Source organism: Dromaius novaehollandiae, chromosome 11 (assembly GCF_036370855.1).
Source record: "Dromaius novaehollandiae isolate bDroNov1 chromosome 11, bDroNov1.hap1, whole genome shotgun sequence".
Lineage (NCBI taxonomy): Eukaryota > Metazoa > Chordata > Aves > Casuariiformes > Dromaiidae > Dromaius > Dromaius novaehollandiae.
In genome coordinates, this window is record NC_088108.1 from 2,056,777 (window position 1) to 2,070,947 (window position 14,171).

At 58.4% G+C, this 14,171-nt stretch overlaps 2 protein-coding genes across 6 annotated transcripts in view; both read right to left on the reverse strand.

Annotated features, from left to right (window-relative positions):
* Nucleotides 1–853: 853 nt before the first annotated feature.
* Nucleotides 854–2,330, reverse strand: PIN4 (peptidylprolyl cis/trans isomerase, NIMA-interacting 4). 2 transcript variants are annotated; one of them, XR_010390960.1, is made up of 5 exons: nucleotides 2,184–2,330; nucleotides 1,972–2,033; nucleotides 1,707–1,826; nucleotides 1,126–1,338; nucleotides 854–1,031 (listed from the first exon to the last, which is right to left on the reverse strand). XR_010390960.1 is itself a non-coding variant. In XM_026107804.2 (4 exons), exons 1-4 carry the CDS (start codon nucleotides 2,221–2,223, stop codon nucleotides 873–875), a joined length of 381 nt encoding a protein of 126 aa, XP_025963589.1. In that variant the 5' UTR covers nucleotides 2,224–2,318; the 3' UTR covers nucleotides 854–872. The 2 variants fall into 2 exon arrangements, 1 of the variants encoding a protein (XP_025963589.1); XM_026107804.2 differs by lacking the exon at nucleotides 1,126–1,338 and having other exon boundaries at nucleotides 2,184–2,318.
* A 530-nt stretch (nucleotides 2,331–2,860) lies between these two features.
* NHSL2 (NHS like 2) overlaps nucleotides 2,861–14,171 on the reverse strand; it is a 52,268-nt gene continuing 40,957 nt past the window's right edge. For all 4 annotated transcript variants that reach the window (XM_064517995.1, XM_026107800.2, XM_064517996.1 and 1 more), the window contains exons 5-8: nucleotides 12,663–12,794; nucleotides 8,498–10,720; nucleotides 8,217–8,349; nucleotides 2,861–7,645 (exon numbers count right to left, since the gene is read on the reverse strand). In XM_064517995.1, coding sequence (XP_064374065.1) covers nucleotides 7,333–7,645; nucleotides 8,217–8,349; nucleotides 8,498–10,720; nucleotides 12,663–12,794 — 2,801 coding nt within the window. In that variant the 3' untranslated portion in view covers nucleotides 2,861–7,332. The remainder of the gene's footprint in view (nucleotides 7,646–8,216; nucleotides 8,350–8,497; nucleotides 10,721–12,662; nucleotides 12,795–14,171) is intronic.

Consider the following 14,171-nt stretch of genomic DNA (forward strand, 5'->3'; position numbering starts at 1 on the left):
TTGCCAGCTTTACCAGACAGAAGAGTCTAAATCTGAGCAGGCTGTGCTATTACTGCCTGCCTAACAGGAGGGGGAATGCAGGAGGCAACAAGCAACCCATTAGATTTTTTTCTCTAGCTTTCCTCTCATTCAACCCTAAGTCACAGTTTCTTGCCCAAGCTATGAGTGGATAAGATGTGGCTTTTGATTTAGGTTATATTCTAGGCAGTAACAGACATGCCTCCTCTTCTCTTCCACCTTTCCCCAATCTACCCTCCTATCCTCTCCCAGTGATGATCACAGTCATGGTGCCTCCAGCCTTGGGTTATTCATCCCACACCTCTACTTAGTAACTGATACCCTGTGCACACCAATGGGTCCCCCCAAGGCAGGGACCAGTAGTTCTAGCTGTGGCATTATCTAAATTTTACCAAAGGGAGTCTTCCCAAGATAAGCCTGTGGTTACCTCCAGAGCACTGGGGCAGGAATGGTAGTTTGAGAGCTGTTCATGTTCCCACTAGTGAGGATGAGATGAAGATATGTGCTCTAGGGAGGAGTTCTTTCTCTCAGCAGAAGATTTGCATTTGTACATAAAAGCCTGAGTTTCTTTTTCAGCTGAACAACTCATCAATCTTTACAACAGGAACAGCAAGAGCTAGACAGCAAGACAAAGACTTCAACTGCTGAAAACTATTGCCTGACCTTTTCAAGGAGTCCTCTACCTCTCTGTATGGCCTTGTTCTCTGTTGGCTCTAATCTGTGCCTCCTGCCAGAATGGCAGAGCAGATTAGCTGTTTCAAAACATGCTGGTTATGACCATTCTGCTGCAAGGTGGAAGTGTCTGGGAAGCTCTCAGAATTCAAGCAGTCAACAATTTAAGGGTCATGCATATTTTATTTCCTGCCTTCCACCATGATAATGTGGTACCCAAACTTTGTTTTGACAGGAGGGTCTGTATATACTGGCTTGTCCATGCTGCTCACAGGCAAGGCAAATGCTGCGTCCTGGAAAGGTCCCACCATGGAACCTCTGGTCATCCAGCCCAAGTCTCCCTGGAAGAAGGAATCAACAGGGTTAAGCTTTCAGAATTTCACTGCAAAAGGTGTCTCATCAGCAGGAAGGTGATGTGTTCATGAGACAGGAGACCTTTCCAGCCAGTGTTTGGAAGTCTCAGTCTCTGCAGGGTGTACCACTTCATAAATGGGAGGACAGCACAGGGATGAACTCTCAGTGGTGCCTCTCAGCAAGTGATGGCTGGCTAGAACCAAGGCAGGCCAGCACCCTGCCCTTAACAAGTGCTTTCCTGCTGCTGTGGGGCTTGTATGCTTCAGCCGTGCCTTTCTGCTCTCTTGTCACTGCCTGTATGAAGGAAACAGTGTTCATCTTGCTTCTACTGTTCTCTGTTGTAACAAATTCCTCGCCCCAAACACAATGTCCCTCCTTTGCCATCCCAAAGCAGAACTCAATCCTGCATGCCCAGAGCCTGCTGCTGGTGCCCCAGCCTTAGCTTGAAAAAGAAGTGTAGGGCTGGGTAGTGGGCCTTGAAGCAGGTGCTGAGAGCAGGGCAGCCTCAGGGCTTGAGAGCTGTTTCCATCAATAACTGGACTGGGGGGGGGAGCTGCCAATGAGTAGATGCAAAGCTACACTGTAGGATAACTGTTCTTACGGAAACGCTTAATGATTGCTTATCAGAATATGGGACAGATGTGAAAGAGAGCAGCACACACCCCTTGTCTGGCTTTATCCTCGCTGTACTGTGTGGCTACTTCGCTGAAGCGCACTCCGGACTTCAGCTTCTCCATGGCCTCCATGGCTTTGCCGTGCTTTTCGCACAGGATGTGTCGAACCTAGAGGACACAAGTAAAGCACAAAACGGCGCCGGGCCCCCTGCTCGGCAGGTGCATCCGCGGCCGGGCCGCCGCAGCAGCACGAACCCAAGCCGCAGCGCAGGGCCCGCTGCAGCACCTCCCCGCCGCCCCGGCCAGGCCTCACCTTCACGGCGCTGCCGCCGCCCTTCGGGCCCTGGGCCTTGCCCTCGCCGCCGCCATCGCCACCTGTGAACGCAGCGCTGTGAGGCGGGCGGCGCCGGCGGCACCCGTCTCCCTGCTGCTACTGCCGTCCCGGCCCCGGGGCCGCCGCCACCGCCGGGACTGGTGTCCCCCCGGCAGCCCCAGCGCCCCCGCCGCGCCCCGGGCCCCGCTCACCCTTGCCCCCCTTGCCGCCGCCTTTCCCTTTCGGAGGCATCCTGCCGCCTCAGCCGCCGCCGTCACCGGAGCGCGCCGCGCCCGTGGGAGGCCCCAGGCTGTCCGCGCCGCGCCGGAGGGAGGCCCTGGGCTGTCTGCGCTGCGCCGGAGCGGGGCCGCGCGGCCTCCCACCGGAACCGCGGCCGCCAGCCCGTGCTGCTGGGGGGGCCTTGGTGCAGCACCCACACAGCGCCCCGGGCTGCCCTGGCACTGACCCAGGCTGGCCCTGGCACCCCAGTTGTGTCCCCAGCACCCACCCCACACCAGTCCCCAGTGTCTCAGGCCTGCCCCCAGCACTCCAGCCTCGCCCCCAGCACCCCGCTGTGCCTGTCCCCAGCACCTCAGGCCTGTCCCCGGCACCCCACTGTGCCTGACCCCAGCACCTCAGGCCTGTCCCCGGCACCCATGCCACAGCTTGTCCCCAGCACGCTGCGGTGGCCCAGCCAGTGCCCCGGGGCAGGCAGGCGTGCAGTGGATGCTGCGGGAACCTCTGGTGAATGGGGCTGCTGCGGGCCCTTCCCCAAGGCGTCGGGGCTGCGCCCCGCAACCCCGGAGCTGCCCCCCACTTCCCCTGGTGCCCCTTGCTTCACCCACGCGCCGGCCGCCCCCACGCAAGAACCAGCACACGCAGCCAGCCGTCAGCAGGGAGCAGTTTACCAAGCTTGCGAGATTAAAAAGTACAACATTCAGGAGAATAAACCGTGGCTCGCCCCAGCCCCTGCCACCGTGCGGGGCTGCGACTGGGAGCGGGGCTGGGGCTCGGCCGGTCGCTGACCTCCGGGCAGGACTCGCCAGCAGCAGCAGCAGCAGCAGGTCTCCGTGTCCCGCCTGGCCCGCAGCACCTGGGGACACAGTACTGGTGGCTGCGGCACGGCTCCCCGAGGCGCTGCAAGCTTGTTTTGCTGCAACGAAACAGCTGGCAGGAAAAAAAAAAGTTTCTACATTCATTTAGGTGGGGAGATGAGGAAACAAACAGCCAGAGCTCGGTTCTCATCCCGGAGCTTGCCAGCTCCGCGGGGAAGAGCTGCTTCCTCAGGACCGAGGAAACAGAGGATGCAGGACTCCTGTTAGGTGGCCAAATCCTGGCTAAGCAGCCAGGATTTCATGCCGGGACAGCCTAGGGTTTTGAGGCTTTTCTTATTAGATATGAGGTGACTGGTTTCGCCAACAGGTTTTTTATACTGATGTTCCTCTCCCCAGCCCGCTTTGCAGAGTCCCGTCCGCTGGCTGGTTACGCTTCAGTGCCCATGCTCCTCCACCGCTATCGCTTTCCTGAGCAGTCATGTGCAAAATGTACTTGTTCCCAGAGCTTCCTTCTCCCCTGCGAGTACCTCTCCGGCCGCAGCAGCTCCTCAGGCTGTGCCAGGACAGGCAAGGCCGTGCGGCATGCCCCACTGCTCCCTCGCTGCCCCACATGCCAGCACAGAGCCTCGTGCAGCAGGGCCCGGGAGGAGCAGGAGGAGGGCTGGGGGGTGGGCACCAGAGTATCCGAAACAGATGAAGCACAGAAATTTGTATGAGCTTTTTTTTCCTGAGTTTCTCAGCCTGGATCTTAATTACAGGCTTAATTATGCAACCCCACGAGAGGGAGGGGAGCAGTGTGCAAGTAATGGGAAGGGAAAAAAAAAAAGACGACAGGGAGAACTGAGCCTCTTTGAGGGTAAAATCCAGCACAGTCCTGGGGAGGGGATGCTCCTCAAGAGGTGTTTGCTCCCTGTGGGGCCCAGACCAGCAGGAGGACAGCAGGCATGTGGGCACAATCTATGTGCAGAGCTCCTGAGAGGGGTAGAGACCCTCTTGTGGGCACCAAACCAGCCCTGGCCCTTCCAAGGGATCACTATCGTGGTGCTGCAGTGCCTCCACACCAGCCAAGCAACAGCACGAGTCCTCACGCAGGACCTGGGATGCTGCGGTCCTGTCCTTCACCTCCCGTTCCAGTGCTGGGCCCTCCTTGTGCTATAGGATCCTGTGTGACAGGCACCCCTTTCCCTGTGGCTCCTGGAGGAGGGACCCTGGGCCTGGCTGCCTCACTGTTCCCCAGGCACAGGAGGTTTGGAGCACACTGGAGCTTACAGAAATATATAAAGAAATAGTCTAATTTTTTTGAACACCTTGTTTCTCCGGTAGTCACTGTCTGGCCATTTCTCTCTTGCTATGAGCTTGCAGCCGTGCTTGTTCCTCAGAGAAGGTGACTGGCATTACTAGACCATGCTGGTTCTCTCCTTCACACTGCCTCATGCTCTTCAGCCCTGTCTTCCTCCCACGAGATGCCACCTTGGAGCAAAACGCTGCTCTGGAGGGAGGAAGGCTCTCCACGGCCTTAGGTCCCAGGCAGGGCCTGAGATGCCATCCTGGAGCTGGCTGGCTCTGCCACCTGTATCCCTCACGAGGGGACGATTCATTCCCTGCACTGTGGACCTTGCACCCACATTGCTGAGAGCTGGGGCTCCCATCATAGCACTAGGTGTTAGCCCTCAGTTTTAGGCCAAGTTCTGTCATTATCTCCTAAAAACTCCCCTTCTCCTTCTGCAGCCAGGCCCCTGTGTCTGAATGCAGCTGGAGCTGCTGCAGCCATGTGCCCATCTAAGGTCTGCAGGGGCACGAAGGGTGTCTGGGCTAAGAGGATGGGAGAGTCACCACAGAGACAGTCCCATGGGGGACCTCAAACATAAAAAGCCTCATCGTGGAGTTGAAGCCATGGGACAGAGCAGCCAGACACTGCCCTGCCAAGTGCCATGGTGCAGGTGCTCCTCCCCCCAGCGAGTCTGTGCGGTGGGACCCATTGCACTGCAATGGTGCCAGCTGGGTGTGGGTACCCACCTGGAAGAAGCTGCTGAAATGAGCTCAGGGTGAAGGGTGAGCAGGAGGAATCTCAGCTTGTTCTCTCATTCTTGCACCTGGGCATGGGCTGGTATCGCAGAGGGAGATGTTCAGACCATCCCTTTGGCATGCCTTGGTGGGGGAGGTTCCTCAGAAACCCTGCTGCCTGCTACTCAGCATCCCCCTGCCAAGGCACGTCCCACCTCCTTGTAACACCCACATGCTCACAGACACACAAACACACACATGTGTTTGCATGCATGCACGAACACACAGCACGAGGTCTGCTGCACGCGTCAGCAATGTGTCCTGGCCACTCCTAATATGGGGCACCTTGCCAGGTCCAGCCCAGCCTTGCTGTGTCTCTGAGGGGCCCCAAACTGCAGCTCCAGCTGCTGCGGGGAGGCTGAGCTCCAGCAGCCTGGCTGATCAGCAGGGCCCCAGGGCCATTCCCACCATGCTACCAACTCCTGCGGTGGCTGGCAGCAATCAGCAGTGTCCCAGCAGGATGCGGAGTGCGGTAGACAGCAGTGCTTTGATCACATCGCTGGCATGATGCTGCCCTGTCCTCTCCTGCTAGGAACTTGGAGGCCGTCAGCCCAGGTGCTCTGATCTGCCTGTCTCACTGTGGCAGTGCACACGCGGTGCTGGGGGGCCTGCCTGGCAGCAAGGGGCCACATTTGTCAGGGAGCCACGGAGGCCTGATCTTGCAAGAGCCTGGCCCTGTGCATGTCTCCTGGCACTAGGGAGACCTTGACACTGCCAATGTCTCCTGGTGTTGGGAAGGCCCCCGCTCCATGCACACTCAGGGAAGTGCAGTCTGGCTGGCTTGGGGACCTGTGTGCTGGCGGGTTGATGGCATTGCCAACAGCACCCTCCAGACACCAGCGGGACACAGCCACCGCTTTGTGAGTGGAACAGGGCACTCCGCATGCATGCATGTCCTGCTCAGTCTTGTGCAGCTCCCCGCTGCCACCACCGGTGGACACAGACAGGGCAGTGGGTAACAGCCTGCGTTGGTAGGGAGGGACCCCAGGAATAAACCAGGAGATGGACAGGATCACGTCAGATCTAGGTAGATGGACCTGGCTGGGTTTGGCCAACAGCTAAGTAGGAACTGAGGACCTCCAGCAACTGAAGCAGCAGAGGTTTGCTGGAGACGCAGGTCCACCCTGCTTTTCCGTGGTGCTTCAGTCCCATGCAACAGGCAGAGCCAGGGAAGGAAACTCCTCACTCCCTCAGTGCAGCGCTGGTCCGTTGCTGCCCCTTCCTTCTCGCATCAGCAAGGCCAAAACTCACCTCATATTTTAATTTAACTGAAATCAACTGCCTCCTATGGGACCAGCTCATTCTGGCAGGGTCTGATCCCACAGGAATGCCGTGTGCCTCCACACAGACCACCTCTGCGCTCAGTTCAGCTGGGCTCTGTGCAGACGGCATCTGAAGATGGAGCACGGCTCCCCGGGAGATGGCGTTAGCATCCCTGGGTGTCGCTTTTGGGCTGGGGCCAAAGAGCTCTTTGAAATGCAGCATTGTCAGGGGCTTTCAATTGACTGGATTTTGGCCTGAGATCACCGCACTGGCTGCGGGCGCCTGGTCCACCAGTGTGGTGGGAGAGTATGCTTTGGATGACGAGTGAAAACTGCTTGTGGCTCTTCCAAAGCAACCTCATTTCCAGCTGGCCCCGTATGTCTTCCCAAAGTGAATCTCCATGTATCCAGCTGAACTCAAACCTAGGATCTTTGCCTGGGAAACTCAAGTTACAGTGTCAAAAGAAAGAGAATAAAACATCATCAACACTGTGCATTATAAAAGCCATTTAAAGTACCACATGCCGAAGTGACCAAACAGTTTCAAGCTAGCTTCACTGTGGATGCTGAAATACACCTGGGCTGCAGTCCGTTTCTGGCTTCCAGGAAGCAGGAAGGGGAGGTGCCAGGCAAATGCTGGAAGGGTCCAGGGAGCTGGTTCAGCAGAGAATGATCCCATTTGTGGTGCTCCATGCCCGCCTCTTGCCCCCTTGACATATCCCATCTCCATCAGAGCCATGGTGTCCTCGGGTCAAAACACTGCCTCTCCATCAGCTGCTCTCCCCTCGGAGAACATCAAAAGAAGATTCACCAAGGAAGAAGCAAAAGAAAAATAAAAACCCCAGCAGGGCACACGGACTCACATGGGCAGCCTGAGACACCCCATCTGCAGAGAGCTGAGTGCACAAAGCTACCACCTGGAGCAGTACTCTCCCTGCAGCCATCTCAAGCCCTTTATAGCCAGAAGGGACTGTGCATGGTTAGGGCTGGCTCTTGGGGCTATTTGCACCATCTAGCTCAGGGGCAAACTCTGTTATGACCCTCCGAGCCAGCGGGTTTGTGGTCTTGAGCAGTTCAGCTGCAGATGGCCGAGTACCAGGGCTGGTTTTGCTGCTCTTCTTCTGTAGCAGGGCCTTAAAGTCTTCATTCCTGCTTGAGGACTTCCCTGTGCTGACCACTGATGCAGGCGACTCACTGGTTGGAGACCCTGAAGTCTTTACGGGTGAGTGGGAATTGGGCCGGGTGCCAAACGTGTCTCCGGGTTCCTTCCACCCAAGCACCTTCCTCTTCGACCTAAGCACCAAAGAGACGTGTTGGGAGCAGTTCTGGGCAGTAGCTGCCACCTCTTAGAAATGGGATGAGTTGCTACAGCTCTATCCTGCCACAGGGAGAGGGAGCACCTAAAAGATGGTGGGCATGGTGTCTGCCCAGCTGTGGCTGTGGCTGTGCCTGCTCCGCCAGGGAAACAGGACAACCAGTCCATTTGGTGGCTGGGTAATGCACTAAGCTACCTTCAAGTGCTGTCCTGGTAGACAGGTCCAATTTGCCCCAAAGTTGATAGCTGAACAGACCCCGTTTGCAGGCTGGTGACTGAGCCTGGTTACAGATCCCGCTTGGCAGACTCAGGAAATGAAACTCTTCCATATTGGAAGTGCATGAGGCTACAACAACCTCCCTGGGGATTACCCTCAATTTGTTCTTGAGCATCAACCCTGGTGCAGAAAATTTGAGGCATGGGCAGAGAGCTGTACCCAGCTGTGTGACCATGGATGGGCACATCTGGCTTGACTGGCCATGCCCCTCACCGTACACCAAACCACTGCCGAGGCAACCATGCCAGAGCTGCTGATGCCCCTGGCCCTACCTGTGTATCACGGTGAATAGATCCTCTGTCGTGCGGGATGCCACGAACACGTCATCATCCTCCTCCGCAATGGAGTCGGCCGTCTTATCGCTTGCGAAGCTCTTCTCCTCCACGCTGGCCTCTGTTGAGCTGCCTGTGCACAGGGAGGAGAAGGCAGCTGTGAAATGCCCTGCATGGGCATGGGGTGATGCAAAGAGGACCTCCTCCATGGGCCTGTTGTCCCTGGGGTAAAACAAGACATGGGTGCAGGGAAGGGAGGTAGAGAGTGGAGAGGCACTCACCTTGCTCGGAGGGGGTCTCGCCACCTTGCGCTGTGCCCAGGGCCTCTGGGGGAGGCAGGTCATCGGCATCTGGGTCGCAGCAGCTGGTGTCGGCATCCAGTGTGATGATGGGGCTGGGGGTCAGTACCTGGTCCCCCGTGCTGGCTCCCTGCTGAGCTGGGACTGGTGTGAGTGGCAGGTAAAGCACACTGGGCTTCTTGGGCACTGGCGGGGGCACCTTCGACTTCCTCCGCTCCCCCTCAACGGCACCACTGCGCTCTGGCCGCGGCTCATCCTCCAGGCTGCCCTGTGAGAGCCGCCGTGGCCCTGCCAAGGCTGGGGTCGAGAAGGGCTCTGCCGGACTCCTCCTCAGCTCCCCTTTCCGCAGCACCATGAAGCTGTCCTTCTCCTTGGCAGTGATGCTTGGTGGGGACGTGGGGGACAGGGGACCCTCCTCCCGCAGGACCAGGGGCTTGGGCAGGATGCTTGGGGGCCGTTTGGCCAGTGGTGGCTTCTCTGCCACAGGTGGTTTCATCTTTCTCTCAGGCACAGTGCAGGGGCCGTGTGCTGGCTCCTCGCCATGGTCTGGGCCATCCGCACTGTCCTCTGGCTCTGACCGGCTGATGGAGCGCAGGCGGACGGACTGCAGGTCGGACTGCGTGACCATGGGCATGATGGGCTGGATGGGGCTGGTCTTCTGGGCCAGCTTGGTGCCAAAGGTGGAGTCAGAGTGGTGCCGACTGACTTTCGTCTTCCCCTTCAGGGAGATCTTCAGCCCCGAGAGGTCAAGGTGGGCGGGCGGTGTGAGTGGCAGGTCAAAGGACAGCCTGGACTTGGGGCTCCTCTCCATGGGGGATGTGGGGGGCAGTGAGGACTTCCTCTCAGGGACCAGTGGCCTCACACGCACCTGGTGTGGGGAGTGCCCAAGGATCATTGATGTGGGGATGGTCGGCGTTGGGGTCTCTGACTGGCTGGAGTACCCACTAGATGGGGACATCAGTCCAGTGCGCCTACCCGGGGAAGAGGTTTTGAGGTCCACCTCTGTGGAGAGTTGGGAGGGTGTTGTGGCCCTGGAAATAGAGGGGGATGTGAGGGACTCAGAGCTGCCCCGAGCCTTGACACACTCGATCACTGTGGTCCCTGTCGCTGTGCTGGAGCCAGAAAGCGACTGGTAGGGATCTCCAGTCTTCCAGTCTGTGAGATACCACTGATGGGAGAGGGCCACACCGTTGGGCTCTCTGCCTGCGCTCCCTTGTGGATCTGCGTGCACCAGCCGGTGGCCCTGAGGGTCTAGCAGTATGCATAGGCTCTTGGGTCTCTGATCCTTTGGCAGTGCGGGGCCAGATCCTACTGAGGTGACTTGCTCATCCTTAATCAGAGAGACACTGCGTGTAGGTGGTGAAGGTTTCTTCTTTGCCTTCTTGAGGGAGATGCTTTTGGAGCGTCGCCTCTGCTGAGTGTCTTGTTCCAGCCCCATGGAGACATTATCAGTGCTTGTGCTGCCCTCAGAGCTGGCACTGGGGTAGTTCAAGGTGTAGTTGGCGCTGCCCCTCCGGTTCTCAGCATATGTGATGTCCATGGAGCACAGGGAGCCCGAGTCAGTGGGCACTGACAGTGACCGCTCGCGAAAGCGGCAGGCTCCCCGGTCCACCTCCAGGCGTGATGGCTCCCTCTCTGTCTCTGTCTCCTCTTTGCTTCCTGGCAAGAAATTCACTCTGGTTTCTCGGCCCTCACACCTCTGGCTGCCTGTGGTGGCTGGGGGGAACTCAGGCACTGTACAGGAGAAGGAGCTGGGCCCATTGCTTCCCACGTGCTCCTCCTTCGCGATGAAGAAAGAGGCTGCCCGGTCGGTGTCCATGGGAGAGCCCAGGTTGGGCGACGCGCTGGAGCTGCCTGGTGAAGCACATGCAGGCCCCTTGCTCTGGACTGCAGCGGGGCTGGGGGGACTTGCGTAGCTGAAGGAACTGGCGCTCCATGGCGGGGAGAAGGTGGAGCCCTGTGGCCCATTGCAGGCGCCAGTGTAGGTCATGGCTGCATTGTCCATCTTGGCAGGTGGCTGGTAGCACCGTGCCTGCAGTGTCTCCCCAAGGTCACTGAAGGTCTTCCTCAGTGGGGCAGAAAGTGGCTGGCAGGGGCTTATCTCTTGGGGTGGCTTTCTCCCATTAGCAGTCTCAGGCACAAAGCTGCAGGACACGGACTCTGCGATGGGCGCGTGCGTGTTGAACGTGGGGCCGTTGGTGCTGCCTGCGGGGACAGACATAAGCTCCAGTGAGCCAGAGCTGCACAGGCCAGGGCTGCCACGTGTGCATGGCGCTGGGGAGCAGTGCCTGCACTGGGGCCGCCCTGGGCATCTCCCTGCTCTGCTCTCCAACAGCGGATCAATGGCACAGTCCTGCGCGCATGGCTTGGCAGGACCCAGGTGCCATGAGGCCAGGACTATTTCGAGTCCATGGCCGATCTCTGCATCTCCAGCAGTGAGCGGAACATGCCCAGGCTGACTGGCAGGGAAGGGTTCTCATCCTCTTATCAGATATTCTTAAAGCTCATAAATTGCAGTAGCCACATTGCAAATGGGGACAGTCCATGGCCTTTGTTAACCCTTGAAGTAGGCCTGAGAATTGTTGTCTGGGACATGCCAGGGACTGCATGGATGATTTAGCAGCTGAGGTGGAAATCTCTGTGCATGGGGACATCAGCCCCATGGGGACCAAAGTGCTGACCTGGTGCTGTCCTGCAGGTGGGAGCATGGATGGGGCCCACAAAGAGCAGAGCAAGCCACCACCAGTAGGGTCAGAGAGGGACGAGATGGCTCACACAGATCCCACACAGGCTGCAGCTCATCTGTGTTACCAAATCTCAACTGGGAAGGGACCTGGGGAGTCTGGTCTGGTCCCCCGCTCAGACCACAAGCGGCCACATCAGGATGTTCAAGGCCATGTCCACTTGAGGTTCAACTGTCCCCAAGGAAGGAACCATGACAACCTCTCTGGGTGCCCACCACAGTGTCTGACCACCTGCATGGGGAAAAACTTCCTTCTACCCATGAGAGTTTCCCTTGTTCCAGCTTGTGTCCTGTCCCAGTGCACCTCTGAGAAGAACCTGGCTCCAGTTTCCCTGCACCCTCCTGTAGGGCATGGTGGGCCCCCAAGCCATGACAGATGCTGTTTGGACAGGGGGTCAAAATTGGTCCATGGCAGTGTGGCCTTCTGGGGCCAGCCAGGGGCAACGTGAGCATCCTCAGCCATGAGAGCATCCTCAGCATACCAGCACGGGCAGCCTCGCCAGCTCCAGGCGAAGACCGAGGCAGGGCTGGTGCCTCATGCTTCCAGTGCCCTGCATGAGGGGCCTGTCCAAGGCCAGGGATAGGTGAGCATGGGGCCAGGACTTGGGCTGGAGTTGCCAGCACTGAATCCAGGTGACTCGTTGCTTTGGGACCACTGGGAGAAATCTCAGTGGCCTTCCCACCCCATAAATGTGCAGGACCATGACTTGGGGTGCTGAGTGAGTGCAGTGTTGGCCCTGCGCAGGCTGCATGGGGAGAGGCAAAATTCCCAGCAAGAGGTGGGAGATTTTTGCCTTAGATAGAAATCTCTCTCTCTCATTGCACCATCTTTGCCTTTTCCCAGGATCATCTCACACAACTTACAAATTACAGCCTAATTGCTTGGCAAATGCTATTGTTTGAGAGAGGAGCTGTTGGGGCTGGGAATGGGAGCACTCACAACCTGGCAACAGCTCTGCTCACGCCTGTGTGGGCAAAATCCCCATGGTCTGTCCATCCTCCCTCCACACAGGACACACAACCCCGTGCTCCCACTGCTTGGGGGCAGGGGGAGGGTTGTGTGGCCCCTTGGTGCTGTAATTAGCAGCCTGGGGAAATGCAGGCCCCAGCGGGGAGTCCATACTCCTGTGCCCCAGCCCCAGGGTCAGACCAGCATCACCAGTGCACCTGGGACCTCGGCTCCCCAGGCAGCCTCTTCTCAGGAGGGAGCAGAGCTAGTGCAGTGGCCTTTATGTCCCCAAGGGCCAGCCCCAGTGTGGTGTCCCCAGGGAGCCTGGCTGCACCCACGCTAGGCATCAGCCCCCCCAGGGTGGCTCTGCCCATGGTCAGGGCAGCTCTGGCAGGCACCAGCCAAGCCTGGGCACTCCCGGAGCACGAAAGCAGCTGCGCGGTTGTTGTTGTCACCTTGGTCTCGCAGGGACAGGTTAGGGAATCCGATAATGGTCCGTCTACGCCGCAGGGTGGACTTGGGGTTCATCGCGGTCTCTGTGTTAAACAGGGAGTGACGAGCACTCGCGTGCCTAGTAAAGTGCTGCCCTGTAGCCAAAACAAACATGCTGTACACGGCAGTGCCGGGAGGGCGATGCAGGCATGGGCAGAGGGGCTGCTCAGGCAGGGGCTGAGCCCAGCTCTGTTGCTGCATCTAGCCAGTGCCTTTGAGGCATGTCCTGGCTGGACAGGGCCACCTCACTTCACGGGAGTCCCCTGCCCCAGGTTTCTGCTGTAAGCGTGCAGGCAGGAGTGTGGCACTGGGCACCCCTCTCTGTGACCAGCCCCCCTGCCTCAGAGAAGCCCAGCGTAGGCTGGCTCTAGGGTGCTGGCTCTCCAGAGCCCCAGCGATGGGTGCAGTGCCACGCAGAAGGCTAGCACAGGGCCAGGGATGTGCACGCAGGTCTGGAGGGCTCTGCCTCTGGCACTGAGGAGTTGCAGTTCAGCACACCATAGCCCCACGTCCAGGCCTTGCAAAGGGCCATGGTCCTGGGCTGCCCCCCCAGACCCCATCCCTGCTGGCATGGTGTCTCTCTTACAGTGTGACCAGCAGGGCTAGTGGTGCTCTGGAGTCAGGAACCACCCCCTCTACTGGTGAGACCCCCGTGGTGGCATGGTGGTGGTGAGGGCAGGGTGATGGAAGGAGTGTGGTTAGCGATGAGACGCGAGCTGCTGGGGAGATGGAGGCATGGTGAGTGATGCACTGGGAGGCTGGAGTGCCAGATGGCGGGAACATGGAGAAGCCTGCTGATGGAGATGGGATATACAGAAAACCGTAGAGACCACCCTGGCTCTGTGCAACAGACTCTGATCTGTGCAGGCAAGGCCGGACTCTGTACGGCTGGGCTCCATTGCTAATGTCACAGGATGAGGGCCAGGGATGCTGAGCCATGCCAGCACCCCAATGACACAGAGTGCTGCAGGGTCCCTTGGACCTATATCGCTGCAGGACTGGGAGAGGAACCATCCTGATTCCCGAAAATCTCTCCACCACAGAGAGGAGTAACTAAAAAGGCAGAAAGACATCTTCTGCCTTCAGGAGGTGTATTTTGCTCAGCTGCAGGCCACAGGGCTTTGAAGCACACCTTGCCCTTGCATAATGGAAGTGATGCCTCGGGGCAGAGCATGTGTGTGGGACAAAATGCAGTGCTTGAGGCCGGAAGGACCTGGTAGATCTAGAGCTTGGGAGTTGCAGCCCTGCAGGGACGGACGGATGGATGGACAGGTGAGACAGGCAGGTCGTACTGAGCACAATGAGAGCCAAGGTGACAACAGACCACGACGGCTGGTTAACGTGGCAGAAATGAAAGATCAGACTGTGGCGTGACCAGTGGATCAGAAGCACAAAGTTGGAGATGGCAAAAGAGATGGTTGGAAATGACACACATGAGCAAGACCCTGCTGCCCCCCTGCCCTGGGTGCTGT